The sequence below is a fragment of the Mastigoproctus giganteus genome, chromosome 5, assembly GCF_048544385.1.
Source record: "Mastigoproctus giganteus isolate SK-2022 chromosome 5, ASM4854438v1, whole genome shotgun sequence".
Lineage (NCBI taxonomy): Eukaryota > Metazoa > Arthropoda > Arachnida > Uropygi > Thelyphonidae > Mastigoproctus > Mastigoproctus giganteus.
This window is the reverse complement of record NC_143579.1, coordinates 66,112,438-66,134,861: the sequence shown is the minus strand read 5'-3', so window position 1 is coordinate 66,134,861 and position 22,424 is coordinate 66,112,438. Positions and strand designations below refer to the sequence as shown.

Sequence of the window (22,424 nt, the reverse complement as noted above, 5' to 3'; positions counted from 1 at the left end):
ATAAGCCAGTAGTATGGCAAAAACTGTAGAGTGAAAAATTAACATAAAAATAACCAAATAAACAAACGATCGAAAAGAAGAATAATTGGCCTCGTGGCCCTCTGTCGATATGGGGCATAATGGTCAGTCTATTTTATTTTAATTTATTCTGATTTTGTTATCTTTCAGTAGTTCCTTTAACCCCCCCCCCTTTTTTTTTTGGTGATATTTCACGTCTTTTGGAACTGGGAGGAGTACCGCTAAATTAACATGTAATTGGTATTATTCTAAATTTTATATACGTTCATGTTAATTGGATTTAAAGTTCGAAATTATATAGGGGTTTCTGGGCTATTATTTATGTCTAACTTTTATTCTTCTTTTTCAATCGTTTGTTTATTTGGTTATTTTTATGTTAATTTTTCACTCTACAGTTTTTGCCATACTACTGGCTTATGTTTTATTTTATTTAATTTAAAAAATATATATATATATTTGTAAAATAATAAGAGGAGTTTACCTCAGTATAGTACGTAGAACACTTCCGTATGATACTCTCCAGAAATTAGACCCAAAAAATCGAAAAACTTACATTAGAGTAAAAAATAATTAAAAACCAATCTAACACAATTAAAAATATTAAAAAGAATCTAACGAAAATATTCAGGAAGAAAGTGAGGAAGGAAAATTGTTTTGAATATTTTCGTTAGATTCGTTAAATTGATTTTTAATTGTATTAAATTGATTTTATTTGTGTTAAATTGGTTTTTAATTTTTTCCTCTAATGTAAGTTTTGCGATTTTTTTTTTTTTTGGTTTAATTTCTGGAGAGTATCATACAGAAGTGTTCTACGTACTATATTGAGGTAAAACTCCTCTTATTATTTTACAAATATTACTGTCAACGTAGAACGTATTGAGCATTACAGCTCTGATTCATAGTATCTAATATATATATATATATATATATATTTCAAAATATGAATATTATATTTGTTTCCTTATTTCAGATTCCATTTGGAAATCAGCTAGCAAAAATAACAGTAGCACACAATGGAATTATTTATGATATGGATTGGTCCAGTGATGATACATATTTATTGACTGCTTCTGCTGATTGTACTGTAAAGTAATATTGCTCCCTCAAAATGTAATATAAATTTAGTTTGTAAATTGATATTTAACAGCATTTAAATTAAACAAATAACTAGTTCAGTATGAATAATATTTCCTACATGTTGGTTTTTATAATTCATCCCATCTCAAAAAATCCAGCACTTTTTGAAAATGTTATTTAAAAAAAAAAAAAAAAAAAAATCTACAAATTACTGTGGAGTAGTTGTAAGTTATGTACACACAAAACATGTCAAAGCAGTGTGTTTCCTGAACAAATTAGCCACATCTGTATATCTGTCATGTATATGGATGATTCCCTTCCTTCAGACTGCCCAACATAGTTTGACTTTCATTGCCATGCATCATGTTGAATGGCAATGAAACTCTTTCACTACAGTTGTGGGGATTCCCTGCAAGAACTAAGGTAGTACTCTAACATCAAATAACATTTGGTTTTTTGCTTTAGCAATATAACTGTGGCTAACCTTACCAGAAATCACTTTGGTAACTAATTTTATTGGACATTCATTTCTCAGTTGTGAGCTATCACTCACCTTAGGGCACTTTCCTGTGATGGCTGCTTTGATGGCCACAAGAGTTACCCAGGCCTTTATTTAAAAAAAAAATTTTTTTTAAATAAAGCAAAAATACACTACTGCTCACTTTTCCACTTTATATGATAATATACAGTTTGAATAACAGTAGTTTTAGGCATGATTAGGTTTTTTATTACCAAAACTGTTTGTTATATTGTGAGTTTTATTGACGCCAGAAAACGCACTGCTTCTGAAAGCCATGAGCAGTTTTCCATGGCTGTATGTAATTTACAGTTATCACTGTGGCAGTTTTTATTTTATTTTTAACTAAAGTTTAGATGATGATGTACAGGGAGCTTCCCAGTGATTAGAAATATGCTATACAGTGGGACTTCAACTTACAATGACATTGAAATGTGATATTCTCTGGTACTGATATACCTTCCATATGATCTCTTATTTTCAGGTACTGATAGCTTTCCGATATAGCTGATACACAGGTGGAAATTTTCAGATGCATGGCCACATTACTCGTACGATTGTTCTCAACAAATTAGCATCTTTGTTATCGTTTAATACCATTATTGTTCAATGCGTGGTATGTGGAACATCAGACGTATGATTGTTTCAGATCTATGACAATCTGAAACCTAAAGCTCCATCAACGAGTGGCAGTGCTGTGTGCTTTAAAGACTTTAAAGCCAGCAGAGGCTGGTTCAAGCACTTCAAAAAAAGGGCAAATATCAAGTGTTGAAAGGTGGGGAGGCATCCAGTGCTGATAAAAAAGCAGCTGAGACCTTTAAAATTGAATTCCAAGAATTTGTTGATCAGGAGGGTTATCTTCCACAGCAGGTTTTTAACACTGGTGAAACCAGCCTCTTCTGGAAGCAAATGCCCAGGAGAATATACGGCACTAAGGATGAGGCTAGTTTACCTGGGCATAAGTCTATGACACATAGGCCCACTCTCCTGTTAGTTGCCAATGCTTCCTGATATTTTAAGCTGAAGCCTTTGCTTGTGTATCACTCTACACCCCCAGAGTATTTAAACAACAAAAGGTCGACAAAGAGTGTTTTGGTGCAGTAACAAGGCCTGGGTTACAGGATATGTCTTCAATGAATGGGAGCTTGAAGTTTTCTATCCATCAGTGAAGAGTTATCGTGAGAAAAATTAGCTTCCTGTAAAGGCACTTCTCCTGCTGGATAATGCGCCAGGCCATGATCCCAAACTTGTTCAATCTCTTGAGGCACAATTTGACTTTGGTCAAGTAAAATTTCACTCCTTCTTCAACCAATGGCCCAGCAAGTGAGTGCAAACTTCAAGAAAATCTACACCATGAAATGTTCACAAGTTGCTTTGCAGCGACCTCTGGTGAAAATGCTGTCACCCCCAAAGATTTTTGGAGGTCGAATTTCAACAATGCTAGACTGTGTGAGGCTGATTTTAAATTCTTGGAATGGTGTTTCCACCAGGTGCTTAAATTCAGCCTTGAAAAACATCTGTCCTTTAATTATCCATAATGTTGATGGATTTGAAGATGATGGTGCTTTGACAAATGATATTGTCACTCTTGGTAAATCAATATGTCTGGAGGTTGGCAAAGAGGAGGACTTTATTGATGCTCATGGGTGTGAGCTGACAGCAAAGGAACTACAAGAGTTGGAGAAAATTACGGAGAATGGCATTAGAGAGGAAGAGGAAGAAAAAGACACCCAAAAAGTGTCAGATGAAAAGTTGAAGATTGTCATTTCTTGTTGGGAGCGTTTAAAAGATGTGGTAAAAAACACCCCGGCATTGAAAACACTGAACTCATGATGGACAAAATGGAAGACGAAGTCATTTCTTACTTCAGGAAGCTACAAAAAAGTCATCAAAAACTTGCCAGTAGTGACAAATGACCGAAAAGGCACCTACTGCTTGATATATTCCCACCACCATCACCACTATGCCACCATTGATTTCATCAGCTCTGCACTTCAATAAGAAAAATGCTAATTTATTTTTTGTTTTTTATTTTAAGATGTTTTATAACTATTTATTAAATAATCTTTATAAAACACCCATTTTTAATGTAAAAATGAAGTATAACATGTAAGGAATACCTATTTTATGTGTTGTTGTGGAATGAATTACAGGAAATCAATGTATTATTGGTTGAAACTTACGATATTTTCAACACACAATGGGTTTAATGGAACGAATTACCATCGGATGTTGGGACCCCCACTGTAATTTGCTGTTGTGGCAAATACCGCTTCTCTCCTATGAAATATTATATAATATTTCTATAGCAGTTAATGATCTATGCACTTTACTACCAGCAGTTACATACGGATTCTAAAATCCTTCTAAACAGGCTTCTAAAAGTCAACAAGTGCTAAGTTCCAAATGTTGCAAGATTTGTATGGTTTCACTATATTTTAATTTGCAGCAACATTTAAATCAATTTTTTTTTATAAAAAAAAATTATTATTATTAGTAGTAGTATTCATATTGACAAATTAGTGCACAAAATCAATTACAAAGTGTCATTGGCCTTAAAAAAAACTTATTGTAATAATTCTAAAATTCTTCGTAACTGTAAGGCTTATATTTCTCATTAGCAGTTTGATCAGTCTTGTTAAAGTATTTTTTCAAATCTTTCCTCATACCCTTCTAATTGGTGTCTAAATTTACACAACATTTCCAGTTTCCACACAATTAAGTGAAGGTTTGTTTATGTGAGTAGCTAAAGGCCTGGATTAGCCAATTGGTCAGAAGCGGGAGTGCAGTGACACGTGCTTTTTGAATGAACTGGGGTTCAAGCCCGTGACAGCTAAATGCGATTAACATTTATATTGATTGATTTATTGTAAACTCCACTGACCTGGTGGTCATACTGCTGTATAAACAAGAACTTTTTTTTTTTTAATTCAACTGCAAGCAGATTTTCATACTTCTAGCCTGCATTTGTCCTTTTTTACTTTAAATCTGTCTCATTAGCATTAGTAGGCATAAGAGGCAAGAAAGCAAGCTTGCACAGCATCAACCAAAAAAAAAAAAAAAACACTTCTGATTGCACCCATCCATTTGCTTCAAACATTTGGCTGGTTCTTTGTTCCATGGAAGTTTGTTCCAACAGTGAAGTGTTGGAACAAACTGCCCACTGGCTAAAGGCAAATTTCCACACATCTATTCTACAACTGGCTTTCCTCAATTTGAATTTATGCCCCCCTCAGGTGTGTAATCTGAGCAAGAGGATTACTATCATGATTGAGCTTGATCAGACCATTCAAGGCCTTATACACCTCAATTAGATCACCTTGCAGGTGCCAAGTCTCCAGACACTGCAATTTACAGAACTTAAGCCTTTCTTGGTAAGAGGACCCTTCGTTCTCCTCACCAATCTTGTTGCCCGTCCCTATACTCATTCTAGCAACTCTACATGCTTCCTAAAATGAGGAATCCAGACCTGTACATAGTACTCAAGGTGTGACCTGTCCATTGCCTTAAATAAAGAGATAATCACTTTCTTATTCCTGATAGAAAAATTCCTGTATATCATTGACACAACCCCATGAGCTTCTCTGGCAGCTTGTCTACACTGCTCAAAAAACTTCATATAGTACTGCACAGTTGGTACATTACTCTAAGGTTACTGCTATCCATTTGCAGTACTTTGCATTTGTCAATGTTAAATTTCAGTTTCCACCTCACAACCCACCTGCCCCACTTTTCTAGATACTGTTGCAGTAGCGTGCTGTCATTAACAATCCTGCCAGCCTTCATATCTTCTGCAAACTTGGACATTAAGCCTGATATACCTTCATCAACATCACTGATAAATACAGAAAACAACAAGGGGCCCAATGCCAAACCCTGGGGAACTTCACTAATAACATTAGTCCACTAAGAGCAGCATCCATTGATTACCACTCTGTCTTCTTCCACTCAACCATCCCTTTATCCATAGCAGCAACTTGCCTTTAATGTCATACTGGTCCAATTTGTACAGCAGTCTTCCATGTGCAACAGTATCAAGAGCTTTCCTGAAATCCAAGTCTATGATATCAAAATTATTCTTTCCATCTGGTGACCATATGGTAGTATCCAGTCAAATAGGTCAGACAAGACTTCCCCTTAACAAACCCATCCTGTGTCTGAACTGTAACTGTAGGCTTGTCTAGATGATCCTGCATTGCATCTTTAATCAGTGGCTCCATTATACTTTCCAGAACAGAAGTTAAACTAACAGGTCTGTAATTCCTCGTGATCCCCCTTTGTGAATTGGGGATACATTTGCACATCTCCAGCCAGTGAGAACCTCTCCTGGATGTTCTCATAATCATGGTTAAGGTTTTGCTTACTTCCTTTGCTGCCTCCTTAATATATCTGAATAAATCCCATCCACCCAAGTGTCTTTCTTATGTTTAACTTCAACAGTTTTGCCTCCACTTCCCTCACATTTATTACAAAATCATTTCGCTCCCTGTTAGAGTTTGATAAACTTCTGGCGTCCTTCCTGTAGAATTCCTCATATGTGAATCTAGAAGCAAAATACACATTCAGTATGTCCGCTACCTGAGCTTATCATTAATAGTCAAACCATCTGTGTTAAGAGGACCAATCTGATTCACCCCTTTCCTTTTAGAGTTTACATAAGTAAAGACTCTTTGCTGTTTTTCTTTGCGTCCTTTGCCAAAGATTTCTCGTAATCTGCCTTCGCTTGCTGAACCTCCTTTGTGACTTGATTATAGACTAGCTTATATCTACCATAGGCTTCTGTTTCGCCTGATAATTTATATGCAACCCATGCATTTTTCATCTCTGCCACGAGTCTCATAGGTCATCTGACATCCATTTAGGCCTAAACCTTGAGCAATATTTCTTAGTTGGTATGAATAGCCTAGTAGCTTCTAAGATTAATTCTTTGAATACTTCCCACTTAAAATTTGCTGTTTGTAACATCATGAGTTGGTCCCACTGTATAGACTTTAAAAATTGTCTCAGACATCTGTAGTCACCTTTATGAAAGCAAAAACCCTCCTACCACTGATGGTTACTTCTTGGAGTAAATCCCACATTAGTACCCTGGGATCACTGCCACCTAGTGATTTCTTTATCTTCAGATTCTTATTGCATAAATAATCACTGCTGATAATCAAATCAAGAGTATTATTCCCTCTGTTTTTTTTCATCTCGAACATGCTGCTGTAGAAAACAATCATGCAATAAATCCACAAGTCTTGCTAGTCTATGAGTGACTATCCCACAAATTCAAATCAATATCTGGGAAGTTAAAATCCCCAATTATCCCAATTATAGGACATTCTGATTTACTGTCCCACTGAATTTCTCTGTACAGTTGTTCATTGTATTCATCAGAGTCATTAGGCCTATAACAGAATCCTACCCTCATTTTTGCTTTCCCAGTGTTTATATCACACCAGACTGACTCATCTTTGCACTGGCCACCCATATCAACTGGATGCACTGTCTAAGATTTTGTGTTTTCTATTGAATGGCATAATCCCTCTCTATCATGTCTATCCTTTCTGTACACATTGTACTCTCCAAATTCTAATTCTGCATTCTGTGATCTCTGTGTGACACAACATCTCTGATCCAGGACCGGATATTAATGTTTGTAGGTCCTAGGCACTTTAATTCTGAAAAATGGGAAAAAAGGAGCAAAATATTTCTTATAATAAATTATACTGTATTAACACGCTGACTACAAATTACATCTTTTGATGTAATGCAAGTATGAGCAGTTGATCAGCACATGCACATATGTATGTGTATAAATGTCTATGACTGTTGTCTCGTGCTTATCTTGTTAAACTGGCTTGTTTCATAGAGGTATAAGGTATGTTCATGTCAGACACCCTCTGGGATTTCTCCCATCTCCACGTGTGTTTGCTGTATCGAGAATAGTACACTGTCATGTCAGAGACTTGAAAGTGTGTGAGCCATGTCTGTGCAGTGTGATGTGTTGTGCCCATTGTTTGTCTGGCTTATTGGCTGCCAGGCCCCTAGTGGGGCCCGACGTTGCCCATACCACACGAAGGCTAGCCAGGTATGTCCAGTCCATTGTCACAACAAGTTGCTCTGGCAGTCCTACTACCTAGTTTCCTGGAATTTCAGTGGCTAGGACCTAAGGATCTTCGTGGACTAATGTTATTAGTGGAGTCCCACAGGGTTCAGTGGTGGATCCATTGTTGTTTTCTATATTTATTAATGGTATTGATGAAGGTATATCAGGCTTAATGTCTAATTTTGCAGACGATACAAAGGTCGGCAGCATTGTTAATGACAGCACGCTACTGCAATAAGATCTAGAAAAGTTGGGCAGATGGGCTGAGAGGAGAAGTTTAACATTGACAGATGTAAAGTACTGCATATGGCTATCAGTAACCACACAGTAACGTATCAACTGTGTGGTACTACACTGATAGTGGTAGAGAGTGAAAAGGACCTGGGGGTAATTGTACAGGCATATATGAAGTTTTCTGAGCAGTGCAGATGGTCTGGAAGAATAGCTCATGGTGTCTTCTCAATGATACACAGGAATTTTTTAAGTAGGGATAAGGAGGTGATTATCCCCTTATATAATGTAATGGTCAGGCCCCACCTTGAGTACTGTATACAGGTCTGGAGGTCTAATTTTAGGAAGGATGTAGAGCTGCTGGAACGAGTGCAGAGGAGCAACAAGATTAGTGAATCGAACAAAGGGTTGCTCTTAGGAGGAAAGGTTAATGATATTGATGAAGGTATACCAGGCTTAGTGTCGAAGTTTGCAGATGATGCAAAGGTTGGCAGGGTTGTTAATGACAGTAATGGCAGTGTGCTACTGCAACAGGATCTAGAAAATTTGGGCAAATGGGCTGAGAAGTGGCAACTGAAGTTTAACATTGACAAATGCAAAGTACTGCATACGGGTAGAAGTAACCCCAGAGGAACGTGCCAACTGTGTGGTACTACACTTAGGGTGATAGAAAATGAAAAAGACGGAGTAATTGTGCCGTCAGATATGAAGTTTTCTGAGCAATGCAGACAGGCTGCCAGAACATGTCATGGGGTTTTGTCAATGATATACAGGAATTTTTGTGTGATTGTCCCTCTGTATAAGGCAGTGGTCATGCCATGCCTTGAGTACTGCATACAGGTCTGGAGGCCTCATTTTAGGAAGGATGTAGATTTGCTTGAGCCTGTACAGAGAACGGCAACAAGATTGGTGAGGGCAATGAAGGGATCCGCTTACCAAGAGAGACTTCTTAAGTTCTGCAAATTGCAGCAGCTGGAGACTAGGCACCTGCGAGGTGATCTGATCGAGGTGTATAAGGCCTTGAATGGGTTGAGCACGCTGAATTCTGATGGGATTCTTGCACTTGTTCAGATTACGAACCTAAGGGGATATAAATTCAAATTGAGGAAAGATAGCTATAGAATAGATGTGCGGAAATTTACCTTTAGCCATCGGGTGGTTAATTGCTGGAACAAACTTCATCTGTCATTGTGGAAATTGATAGGTTAAATAAATTTAAGGAGAAAGTGGACAAACATTTAGAGGGAATGGTTGAGTGAATTTTTTTTTTTTTTTTTTTTTTGACTGATGAGCATCACAACCCACCGTTGCCTGCACTTGGCCTCGTGGAGGCAGACCAGGTACACCCAGTATATTTATATATACTCTGACAGGCCCTGCCACCTAATTTCCTGAGATTTCAGTGGCTAGGACCTAAAAAAAAAAAAAAAAAAAAAAAAAAAGTTGCTATATTTTATGCTGAAAGGGTGTTAGGCCAAATAGTAATAGGGTTCTTGCACGGTTCACTTAAGTTTTTGAGTGTGGGTTTGGAAATTTTTGGTTTCATTAGATATGGTCGCAAAGTTAGAGAATGGGTGGGGAGACTGAAGACTGGGGTTAAGACAGGTGTAGTCAATAGAGAAGGCGACTCCAGATGGTCAGTGAGGCATGCCCATGCCCCACCAGATGGAAGAAAATGGGGTGGCAAGGAGGGGAGGAGACAATAGACTTCTCCTCCCCTGCACCCAGGAAGTAGGAAGAAAGTACCTTGCAAGAGTGCACTGGTACAGGGAGGCCAATGGCCTTAGCAGCAAGCTGCAGCAATAGTCATGTCCGGTGAGTTTGTTTCAGAGGTCACAGCCACTGGTGTCAGGTTCAGGAGATGTGTAGAGTCAAGTCTGACTTGGTGATCAGAGCAATATGGCCTTAGTTGCTAATGCTCCTAAAAACCAAATAACGACTTGGTGATCACTGGAGTCTTCCGCCGCAGAGGGATCTCGAGACAGTTGAGCAGTGGACTGCATCAGGTCCGTGTCCAGTCCTGGTCCTGTTGCAAAAGGTCCTTAGTGTGGTTAGCTCAATCTTTTCATTTGAATGTTTCTGTTCAATTAGGTTGAGTTGTTTCATTCAGTTACTGGCTTTAGTTGTGATGAATAGCAATAAGTGTTCTTCACTTAGAAATCACCTCTTGCACAAACTTCATGAAGGCTAGGAACTCCTCCCTCGAGTCTAGGTGATGCTCCACTCCTGCTGGTAGATATGTGAGTTCCATCATAAGTTGACAGCGGAGGTCCTCATAATGGTCGCAGCTGTACATAATGTTTGACCATGTTTCTGTCTCTCCACATGTGCAGAGGGGGGGTCTTCCGTTATTCGAAAATAAGTTAACTTGGTGTTGAAGGCACTATGGCCTGTCAGGAGAAACGTAAATAGACCTGGTCGGAACCAACAGGGGGCTCTAGGATATTCGCGGCCGACTGTAGGCAGGAACTTCCTGGTGATTTCCCCTTTTGTTGAAGCTGACCACCTTTCCTGCCATGCCTGCTGCACATGATTCTCAAGTCTGGTCCTTTCTTCTCTTTTATTCCCTGCTACGTTGATGGTGTATTCCCCCAGAGTGCAGGGTAATTCTTTGGTCAGGTGGTATGTCATTCCGCAGCGTATAACTTCTAGGTCGAGGGGCAGGACCTCCACCAGGACTTGGAGGGCATGTGTACTAACAGTACGGCAGGCACGGGTGATGACCATGAGAATTGAGCGTTGTATGGTGTGTAAGATATTTTTGATAACCACCGTTGTGGCTCTGTGGAACCACACAGGGGAAGCATGCGTAATCACCGGGGTGAAGAAGGCTTTATAGTACAGTGTTAGCGTGCATTTTTTGAATCCCCAGTCCTTTCTTGTTATTCTGGCAATTAATCTGGCATATCTTCTTATTTTTTCTCTCAGGTATTTGAGATGAGGGTGAAAGGACAGGTTGGTGTCTAGAATGATACCTAGATGCTTCAGTTCAGTGGCTAGTTTGATTATCTGGCTATGGATTTTAATTTGTGGTGGTCTTCTTAAGTTTAGGCTGCCTTTCAACAGTAGAGATTTAGTTTTTGTAGTTGATATTTTTAAGAAGTGGACAGTGGCCCAGTCTTGAAGGAGTTTAAGTGCTTGGACTTCCATTTGTGCTCAGCTTTCAGCAGCAACTGTCAGTATTAGATCGTCTGCGAAGGCCTGGGAGTTTACTTCCCCCAGGTCCAGGAATTCTTCTAGGATCATATTCCAGAGCACTGTCCCTAGAAATGAACTCTGGGGACAGCCCCTGTAGAGCAAGCTGGTCAACTTATTATATGATGCTATTACCTGGATTTCTCTGTTGGTTAAGTAGGATTCCATAACTTTGTACAAAATCATAGGTGTGTTTGCTCTTCTCAGTCTAGCTAGGATGCTCGGCCACCAAATAGCATTCAGTGCCCCAGCAAAATCGACTGAGATGGCAAGGAAATATTTTTTGTCACACACGGCTGCCGCCCTAAAAAGACCACTGAGGGCTTTGATGGTTGAAGTTCCTTGCTTGAATCCATATTGTGTTGCCATGCTTAGTCCGTAGTGGTAAGTTATTCTTTTACCTATCAGCCTTTCAAATAGCTTACTTGCCACTGGGAGCAGGGCAATTGGCCGATAAGAGTCCAGTTGTTCTGGAGGCTTTGAAGGATTCTTGGGTATGAGCTTCACGGTTGCAAGTTTCCAGTCGGCTGGATAAGTTCCTGTTTTTAGTCATGCATTGTATAATCTAAGGAGCAGTTCCGGGGTAGTATTGTAATTAATGATTACTCTTGGTCTAATGTTAGAAATGAAATCCCCATAGATTGGTTCTGGAAAAATCAGGAACATCATTGTTCCTGATTTTCATGAATAACACTAACATCAGAACAGAGGGCATGATGTGAAGATTGAGATGGTGGTTAATGATCAGCACCATGTAGTGTTTCTTCAAGATGACTTTGATAAGCTTAAGGATGATCAGAAATGTGGCTTCTAAGTTCTAATGCAGAAAACTGTAAGGTCTTGCACTTGGTCAATAGCAAACCTAAAATAACTTATTCACTTGGTGGATCTGAATTAAAAATAGTAGAGGAAGAAAGGAATTTGGGAGGTACGATATGAGCAGACTTTAAGTTCTCCAAGCAGTGTAGACAGGCAGCAAGGAAATTCCATGGTGTCCTATCAATGATTTATTAAACATTTGCTTATAGAGCTAGGGAGATCATAATCTCACTGTATAAGACTATTGTAAGACCACACTTGGAATATAGTGTCCAAGTATGGAGACTACTTAAACAAAAAAAAAAAAAAAAACAACCAGGCTTTTGAAAAGGTCCATTTGGTGAGATCTGCAGAAGGGCACTCTTGTAAGGAAAGATTTCGGAAATGTGGACTATAATGCTTGGTAAACAGGCACCTGATTCAGGTCTATAAGGCACTGCGAATAAAATGGAAAGGCAAAATTTTCACTCACATAAATGATTCCAGAACCAGGGGGCCATAAATTCAAGTTATGGAAAGAGCTTTAGACTGGATTATAGGAAGTTTTTGTTTTAAACAGAGAGTTGCTAATTACTAGAATAAATTACCTCTGTGGGTAGTTGAGGCCAACAGTTTGGGTAAATTCAAAATTCAGCTTGACAGGTAAATTCAGCTGGCTTTTGAATGTGAGAGAGGAAATACATAGGTAGTGTATTTTCATTTTTTATATATATTTTTTATTGTTTATAGTTTTTATTTTATTTTTGCTATTTATTTATTTTATTTTTGCTATTTATTTATTTTATTTTTGCTATTATTTTATTTTTGCTATTTATTTATTTTATTTTATTTTTATTTATTATTATTTATTTGTTTTATTTTATTTTTATTTATTTATTATTATTTTTTTTTTTGTCTAGTGCATCAAAAGCTTATGGCTTCTTTACACTATTTAGCTAATACTAATATTGCCAGTTTAAGTTATGTATTTTGACATGAGGTTTTTCATTTAATTCAAAAAAATATTTAGTTGCTGTTCTTTATAGTTTTTTTAATAAACTATAGTTGTAAAATTATGTGCTTTTACACATAATATAATCCTTGTGGTATCCAAAAGTGCTTATCTGACAGAGCAAACAGATAATCTAGTTAGTTAATTGGACTTTCATCACTGGAAATATTAATTAATTTAAATAATCTGTTTGCTCCTTAATAGTTAGCAGATCCTTTGTCTGCTTTAAATTGAGATGTTAAATCAAATTGAGATGTTAAAAAACCATAAATGATATCAGTGATTTTTTTCTAACATTATCAAGCCTAAGTTTTTTAGTAATGTTATTGTTAGTATGCAGCACTATTAACTGTTTACATCTTTCTGTGATTCAGAGTGTGGAGTGTTGAAAACTGGATACTAGAAGTAATTCTTCCTCATCCTTCCTATGTTTACACTGCTAAATTCAATCCAAGTACATTTTCCCTAATAGTAACTGGAAGTTATGATCACATGATTAGAGCATGGTTAGTCACATCAAGTGATAAAGAAGGTGAACTTTTACAAGAAGTTGAGAGCCACCACAATATTATAAATTCACTTTGTTGGAATATAGAAGGCACAAAGCTGTATTCTGCTGACAGTGGTGGAGAATGTCAAATTTGGAATGTAAAATGCAGAAAATCTATCAGTGGTTAGTAAATTTCTCTTATTTTGTATTTAAAGTTGTATTTAATAAAAGTTATTATTATGAATTTTCTCTACTTTTGAAAATACACTTTATAATGTGCATTTATTTATCTAACTTGGAACCAGTTAATAATGAAACTTATTAAATAAATAGGTTGGATTTATTTGTACTGTCATGGTTAACACAATTATTACAATTGCCTTCCTTATGTACCTTGTGGAAAAGATTTAAGTTTTAATTCCATTGAGATGGGAAGAATTTTCGAGGCTTTTTTCTATGCCATGACTAAGTTAATCTGTTTTGAATGAAGGTTATATAGTTTTTCATCCAACAGAAGCAGACAAACAAACCATAAACTACATGCAATTTACAGACATTATATACTGGTGTCATGACCTTAGCTGTTTCAACACTAATTCTGTAAAATAGCAACAATAAAAAAACTTAATATGCTAAAAAACTTACTATTATTATGCTAGGATGACCATGCAAAATTTTACAAGAACAGCTGTTCAAATATAAACTTCAAAACTATTTAATTTTGTTACATCATTATATAAATGCTGTTTTAATAAAACAATAAACAAAACATACAGTAGAGCGTCAATAATCTGAACTAATTGGGACATTGGGTAGTTTGGACTTCCGATTTTTGAACTTATCAAAAATACTGTTCTGGAGACTAAAAAAAAAAAGTTTCATAAGTTTAGAAATAAAAATACTAAATTGTACTTTTGTATTTTTATTCATAGATAACAAAACAAATGGAACTTTCAGCCACATAGTTTGGGTTAAAGTTACTTAAACTTATTTATTTTATTTTATTATTTTTTTAAATTTATGTTTATTTCATTATAAAAAGGTGTATGGTATCTTTTCAATTTTGTGGTAACCTGTAATTGATGTTTATTTAGTACCTCTATATATAAAGAATAAAATTATATATATATAAAATTTGTATTATGAATTGTAATTTTGTTTATAGTTATATTATTGTAATAACTATCATATATAATACATTTGTTTAATATTAGATATACACAGAGAGAGAGAATCAGATCTAACAGGCAGAAAATTGAGTAGGGGTGCCACAAAATACAATAAATTACTTAGGGGTGCTGTTATTAAAAAAATATTGAAAACCACTGGTATAGGCCTTTAATGAAAAAATTACTTATTTTTTGCTGCATCATTTTCAAATTTTTGTTTCTTTATTGCCAGATCTCTCACTCTTTTCAGCAAGGGTAGTTGAGGTGGACAGCACTCATTTTGTTAATTGTTTGTCGATTCATCATTCAGTTGTTTGTTGATTTTCACGTATCATTTAATTTTGTTAATTGATAAGGTAGTAAAAGTGTAAATTGATACTTTATATCTTCCTTTTTATAGCCTGTGGATTATATTTCTCTGATTTTCTCTTATTAGAATTGCTGTTTAATAGAATCAAAATTCAATTCACAAACTTGATCACAATAACTGGCACTTACTGTAATTATTTTATGCTGCCAGCATAAAAATAAATAAATTTTGGCTTGTTCAGATTTTTGACACTCTACTGTACTTAGATAGCTTTGCATTAGAAACACCTACCTAATACATGGTTGTACTAGGTAGGTATTTAACAGCACATTTCATAACGTCCCATCCATGTTCAGTTGGGCTAACATTGGTGAGTTTGGTTGCTATGAAAGGATGAAGAACTTAGAATATTCATTGAACTAGTCCAACACCATTACTGCTCTGTGATGTGGAGTGTTGTCTTATTGAAAAATCCCTTGGTGGTCCAGGAGAAAGGCAGTGACTATAAATGGATGCACATGGTCAAAAATGATAGACCTATATGAGTCTCCAGTAAGATGCTGCATGTATTAGATTCCAGTGAGACACAGTAAAATTTGGACCAGAGTCTCCCATCCAAACATGCCTCAGACCATTGTGCTGTCCCCCCCTCCTGCCTGTCAAATAGAGTTTTTAGAGTTTTAGAGCCTGGTGTTGAGTACGCCACACTTTTATCTGTCCATCCATTTGATGTAATTGGAAATGTAATTCAATGAACCAGGAAAACCATTCCAGTCATCCACTGTCCAATGGCTCTTGTTATGTGTCCACTGTAGGTGCATTTGTTTGGGACAGGCTGCCAGCAGAGGATACTTGTGAGTGCCATCAGCTGTAATATCCCAATTATTTTGTAGTGTCTGATGCATGAGCCATGCTACCATCATGTTGTATTAGATCATTTGTTCCATGTGGAACATCGGTATAACATTAAAACAAAATCTATATAGTTTTCTGTTTAAGATCTGTAATATGGATCATTATAGATCCACGTTACAGATCTCTGGATAGCAAATCTCAGTGTTGGGTCTGAATCATAAATTTTAGATATTTCAAGAGAGATGGGATGGGGGAAATTCAAGATAATTCAAGAGAGATGGGGTGGAGGGAAAAGGAGAGAGAGAGAGAGAGAGAGAGAGTATCTTTATTGTAAAATTCAACTATACACCCATTGTAATTTTGCAAGGCTGTCACAGCAATGTGTATGCTATCGGCTTATCGCAAGTGTTCTGTTTGCTATAGTGCTCATCATTCTCTGTATATATAATATTTCAGATTTAGTTCTTTATTGTTTAAAAATACAAGTAACACTTTTCTGGTCTGATACCTGGGTTTGGATTTTTTTTCAGTTTAGGTGAGTTGATATGCTGGCACTATTTCTGTACTTGCTTTCTGATATGAAATAGTGTACCTGTGATTCATCCCCAGTCACTGAGCATTCTGAGATACTTCTTCTTACCATTTCAGAGGCACAGAACATACACAACAACTCACCACTGCTTCAGTTCTGGTATTAAACAAAAGGATATCCTCTTTCCACAAACATAAATATACTTACTTCAGCTACTACTATTACAATCACCACCAAATACGGAGGATGCGGAAAGGTCAGGGAATGACCACCGCATATCCCGGAGCAATATGGCCTTAGTTGCTAATGCTCCTAAAAAAACCAAATAACAAACAATACTATTACAATTTTGTTAGGTGTCATAATCTTTTGTAGGTGTAATTTTCAGGCTTGAATTAACATTTTCTGCTACCCTAACGATATTTTCATGTGTGTGAATTAATAGTTTGATGGCTAACTTCAAATATATATTTTACATTTTAGCCTATTCTTGATGTCATTTCAAGTGAAGTAAAAAATATCATATGATCACGTACATACATTGATCTGATTCTCAATGTATATGGAGTTGTGGATATTTTAAGTTTAGGGATGATTTTAATAATAAGTTGTGATAATTTCGTCGGTGATAGCACACATGTTGGCATTTGTATTGTTGTCAGTGATAGTGTATCTTGCTTCCCTGGCAATGCACAGCATTGGCCACTTAGATCTTCAGACCACAAAACCAGAAAAAGACGTCAGATATTAGCTATGAAGTTAAAGTATAAAGTTCTGAATCACTCTGTATGTGTATATATACAGGTTGATTCACTACCAGTGCGACAAACTTGCAGGAGGGGCCACAAAGACAAATCAGAATCACATAGCATTGCAGGGTCTGAAATGCCTTCGTCATGCAGTAGAGGATGTTCAACAGGAGGTCGCGTGAACAGCGATCCCGCTGGAAGTCAGCATTTGCGAACCGTTTCTGTTGAAGAAACCAAGTAGCAAAAGTCCTCCGGAGTGGATAATCCGCAGGTTCCAATGATTGGACGCGTTGCAGATGGTATGAACTCATTTGGTTTGTTGACAGTATCCTCCATACAGTGGATTAGGAAATACCCAATCGTTGGCCTATCGCTCGAAGTACTCGTACTCGGATTGCCTTCTGCAAGACGTAGGATATTCTCCTCATTGTCTGGCGTCCTCGTCGTTTGCTCTCGATTAATGGTACCTCTCATGAAACAACCAGTCTCACGTAACCATCTGTGCACACGTGCAAAAATCGTATGTGAGGAGCACGCCTGTGTGGGAAACGTTCCTGGTACAAGTGCAGAGTGGCGCACCCGTTACAGACCGCAGCTCCATACGCAAGGTGTCGGCCAGTTCAGGGTTTGAATACTTGTCCATCCTACTGCCTCGGGAACCGGTTCACAAATGCTGACTTCCAGCGGGATCGCTGTTCACGCGACCTCCTGTTCAACATCCTCTACTGCATGACGAAGGCATTTCGGACCCTGCAATGCTATGTGATTCCGATTCATCTTTGTGGCCCCTACACCTCCTGCAAGTTTGTCGCACTGGTAATGAATTACCCTGTATATATATATGTGTTACAAATGAAAGTAAAATGAAATAAAAGTAAATATAGATGGAGAAGTTATTAATCACAAAATGCCAGGCCTAGTTGAAAACAAAAAATAAGAGAGAAAGAATGTTAAGAACCTAAAAAAAATCATTAAGTAGAATTAAGGTTGAATTAATGCCGAATTAACAGGCTAATCATATATACAAAAGCTGAAAGAAAAAGAGGGGAGGGTAATAGAGATAAAAATTATAAAATTAAATTCAAAAATAAAAATTAAAGAATTAAAAATTTTTTAAAAATTAAAAATTGGTACATAGATCAGGTATTTCATCAGGGGTCTACACCTGATCATGTACCAAACACTGTGCACTGTGTTTCCCTGCAAACTCATGTTCATGGAGAAGCTATTAAAATGAAATAGTGATTAATTTTTTTTTTTTTTTTTCCATTTCTATTTCATTTTAATAGCTTCTTGTTTGTTTGTTTGTTATTTGGTTTTTAGGAGCATTGGCAACTAAGCCATATTGCTCCGGGATATGCGGTGGTCATTCCCTGACCTTTCCGCATCCTCCGTATTTGGTGGTGACGGGCTCGAACCCGGTCTAATCAAGAAGCGTGTGCTACGCACTGCTGCTCCTTCCCACCTGGCTACAGAGGCGCCTTAATAGCTTCTCCATCAACATGAGTTTGCATGGAAACACAGTGTTTGGTACGTGATCAGGTGTAGCCTCCTGATGAAATACCTGATCTATGTACCAATTTATAATTTTTAAAATTTTAATTCTTTAATTTTTATTTTTGGATTTAATTTTATAATTTTTATCTCTATTACCCTCCCCTCTTTTTCTTTCAGCTTTTGTATATATGATTAGCCTGTTAATTCGGCATTAATTCAACTTTAATTCTACTTAATGATTTTTTTTTTTTTTTTTAGGTTCTTAACATTCTTTCTCTCTTATTTATTTTTTTTTTTTTTTTTGCAACTAGGCCTGGCATTTTGTGATTAATAACTTCTCCATCTATATTTACTTTTATTTCATTTTACTTTCATTTGTAACACTTATTTATATACCTGTATCCTGTTTTGCTGCTGGGCGCATTCAGGTATACGTACTGTTTTTCTTTTTTCTTTCTTTTTTTTTTTTTTTTTTTTCTTCTTTCATTTTCTTTTCTTTTCCCTTCCACTTCTTCATTTTCATATTTCACATATATATATAAGGTGTAAGGTGCAGTAACTTATTGCTATAAGGTATAGTAACTTATAGTCTCTCACTCTTTTCAGCAAGAGTAGTTGAGGTGGACAGCATTCATTTTGTTTATAGATTCATCATTCAGTTTGTTTGTTGATTTTCACGTATTATTTAATTTTGTTAATTGATAAGGTAATAAAAGTGTAAATTGGTGCTTTATATCTTCATTTTTATAGCCTGTGTATTATATTTCTCTGGTTTTCTCTTATTAGAATTGCTTTTTAATAGAATCAAAATTCAATTTGCAAACTTGATCACAATAACCACACTTAATGTAATTATTTTATGCTGCCAGCATAAAAATAAATAAATTTTGGCTCATTCAGATTTTAGAAGAATAGGGAGATTTTGGAAGTTCATGGAAGAATAGGGAGAACCTATAAGTAATAAATCAATTTACCCAAAATAAATATAAAATGCAATTAATAAGGATATAATAATTGTAAGGACCAAAAACTGTGGGTCCTAGGACTTTAATGCCGGCAGCAGAAAACATAGGAGCCACAACAATAGTCCAGGTCTTTGTTTCTGTTATGATGTATACGTAAACGGTATATGTATACATCATAGTCGACCCAACAGAGACCAGAAGGAAGAATAAAATAATAAATAAACTATAAAATAACAAATAAAAATAATAATGATAAATAAAAACCTGTGGAAAGAAAAGTATAAAATTTAAACTCAAAAATATCTAAAAGGTGGGGCAAAAACTAGAGAACTTACTGTCTGTATGGACCGGAAAATGTTGTTGTCAATGGTGATTGAAGGAGAGCTAAGTGTTGTCAATCACCATTGACAACAATGTTTTCCAGTCCATACAGACAGTAAGTTCTCTAGTATTTGCCCAACCTTTTAGATATTTTTGAGTTTAAATTTTATACTTTTCTTTCCACAGGTTTTTATTTGTTATTTTATAGTTTATTTATTATTTTATTCTTCCTTCTGGTCTCTGTCAGGTCGGCTGTAATGTATATCGTTTACGTGTACATCATAACAGAAACAAAGACCTGGACTATTGTTGTGGCTCCTGCGATTTTCGCTGCCGACCCTTTGAAGAAGTAGTTAAAGTCCTAGGACCCACAGTTTTTGTTCCTTACAATTATTATGTCCTTATTAATTGCATTTTATATTTATTTCAGGTAAATTGATTTATTGCTTACAGGTTCTCCCTATTTTTCCCTAGTTAATACACCTTATATCTCAACACTCTCCTACTATATGCACAAATATAGTGATTTTTACCTTTTTTTTTGTCTATTATTCATTATGGTTGCTGGTCCTTTCTGCATCTACCGTAGTTCCTGGATGCATAGCCCGATCTTATATACATTTTATAAATTTTGCATAAACTCTTACAGCCCATTCCTGTTTGATAAGACTTTCATAATTTCATTGCATCTTTATCTTTTTATATATATACACAGGAGGTCCCCGGTATCCGAGTATTCATTATCTGAGTCCTCCCAGTTATGAGGATTTGCAAATTAAAGAATTGAAGCTTTTTCCCTTGAGAAAATTGACCAAGCACTTGAATATTTTTTGTGACAACAATCTTCTTCATGATCGTGCAACAAATGTTAAGCGCAAAGCTAAAGACATAACTAAATGCGACAACACAATTTTATCTGAAAAAATACGAAAAAAAAAAAAACACGAACAACTCTGGATTCATTCTTTATTCGTACAACTGAAAAATAGTGTAATGTCAATGAACTTTACTTAATCTTACATTGTGTGACATATTATAATAAAAAATATCTAATAAAATCATTTTCTCATTTTTCAGTTCCTTCATCCATTTTTTACTATGTACAAGTACATAATAAACTTTACTATATAATATCGGTGTAGTTACGCCATATCTACTCATCCTTCACAACAAGTTGCCCGTGTATTGCACTACCTCGAATAAGTAGCGCTTCACTTGCAATGCCAGGGTACCTGCCCACCCTCCGATGAAAAGCCAACTAGCTTTGAATCGGTGCCATTTGGGTGGTGGTGGTGGTGGTGCCCACTGAGAAAAAGTAACAATAGTCTCTTCTCTATTCGAGGTAGTGCAATATATGGACAACTCGTTGTGAAGGATGAGTACAATATGGGATTCAGATGAAATGATGCTTTTCACACTACTATCATAGTTTTTCTTTAAGGGTTGGCTATTTTGGCTATGGTGTATATACACCGATATTATATAGATATAGAATCATAAACTCTTAAAATATTATACCTAGTTGCATTTAGTTTTATTTAAATAATAAACATTACGAAAATTGGTCCCTGTTTTAAGTGGAATTTTCTGGAACCAATTATCCTTGGATAATGAGGATAATTGGTTCCAGAATACAATACAAACTAAAATAAGTAAAAAGTCCCAGTGAACATCGGGCCGCAGATGAACCGTTTTCAAGATAATGCACATTTTCTGTTAAGATCCGCCACTGACTATGGGAGCACTAGTTTAGCAAAAAGCTGTGAATCCTTTGCTATGGGTGATTTTATTAAACATAAGATAATACATACTTAATTTTTAGTTTTAACACCACCTCGACTGCACTGCCGTTGACTTTACCATACATGAAGTGCATGTCCGCATACTCTTCGTTGCTGTAACCTTTTTCCATGTTGACTACCCTTTGACAGGTGCCTCCGTAGCCAGGTGGGCAGGAGCAGCAGTGGTAGCACACGGTTCGAGCCCGTGACCACCGCATATCCCTGTAGCAAAATGGCCTTAGTTGCTAATGTTCCTAAAAACGAAATAACAACAACAACCCTTTGACAAGTACTGGTATGCCTGCTACATCTCAGAGCATTGAGAGAGGGGAAAGGGAGAGAATGAGCATAACTTAACCTAAATAAACAAGTCAGTGGTGGATCCCAACTAGAAATGTGCAATATCTCGAAAACGATTCACTTAAGGATCCATGTTTACTAGGCTTTTTTTGCATATTGTAGTCTGCATATTGTATACAGAAAAATCTCAAATAACATATATATAACAACAAAATTAAACAGATTGTAAAATATGTAATAAATAAATAAAAAACAATCAGACAAAATTAAAAAAATAGAAAGGCAAACAGTGGCTATAAAGCATTATGTACCATGTGTTGCTGAGACACTAGAATATTGGTATTTCTAAATTGCACCAATAAAATTATAGGGATAGCTTCATATACAAAATAAAAGTAAAAAATTCATATGAACATGTGTCTGGAAAAGTTTCCTTTCAAATTACAGCCTTTTTTTTTTTTTTTAACAAAACAACCAGAGAATGCCTAATTGTGCAATTATTTAGGTAGCAAA

The 22,424-nt window shown here is 36.2% G+C and overlaps 1 protein-coding gene across 2 annotated transcripts in view; it reads left to right on the top strand.

Moving 5' to 3' along the window:
- LOC150085456 (jouberin-like) overlaps positions 1 to 22,424 on the top strand; it is a 320,291-nt gene that overhangs the window by 147,100 nt on the left and 150,767 nt on the right. For both annotated transcript variants that reach the window (XM_090373258.1, XM_090373259.1), the window contains exons 13-14: positions 989 to 1,107; positions 13,317 to 13,615. In XM_090373258.1, the coding sequence (XP_090229384.1) occupies positions 989 to 1,107; positions 13,317 to 13,615 (418 nt within the window). The remainder of the gene's footprint in view (positions 1 to 988; positions 1,108 to 13,316; positions 13,616 to 22,424) is intronic.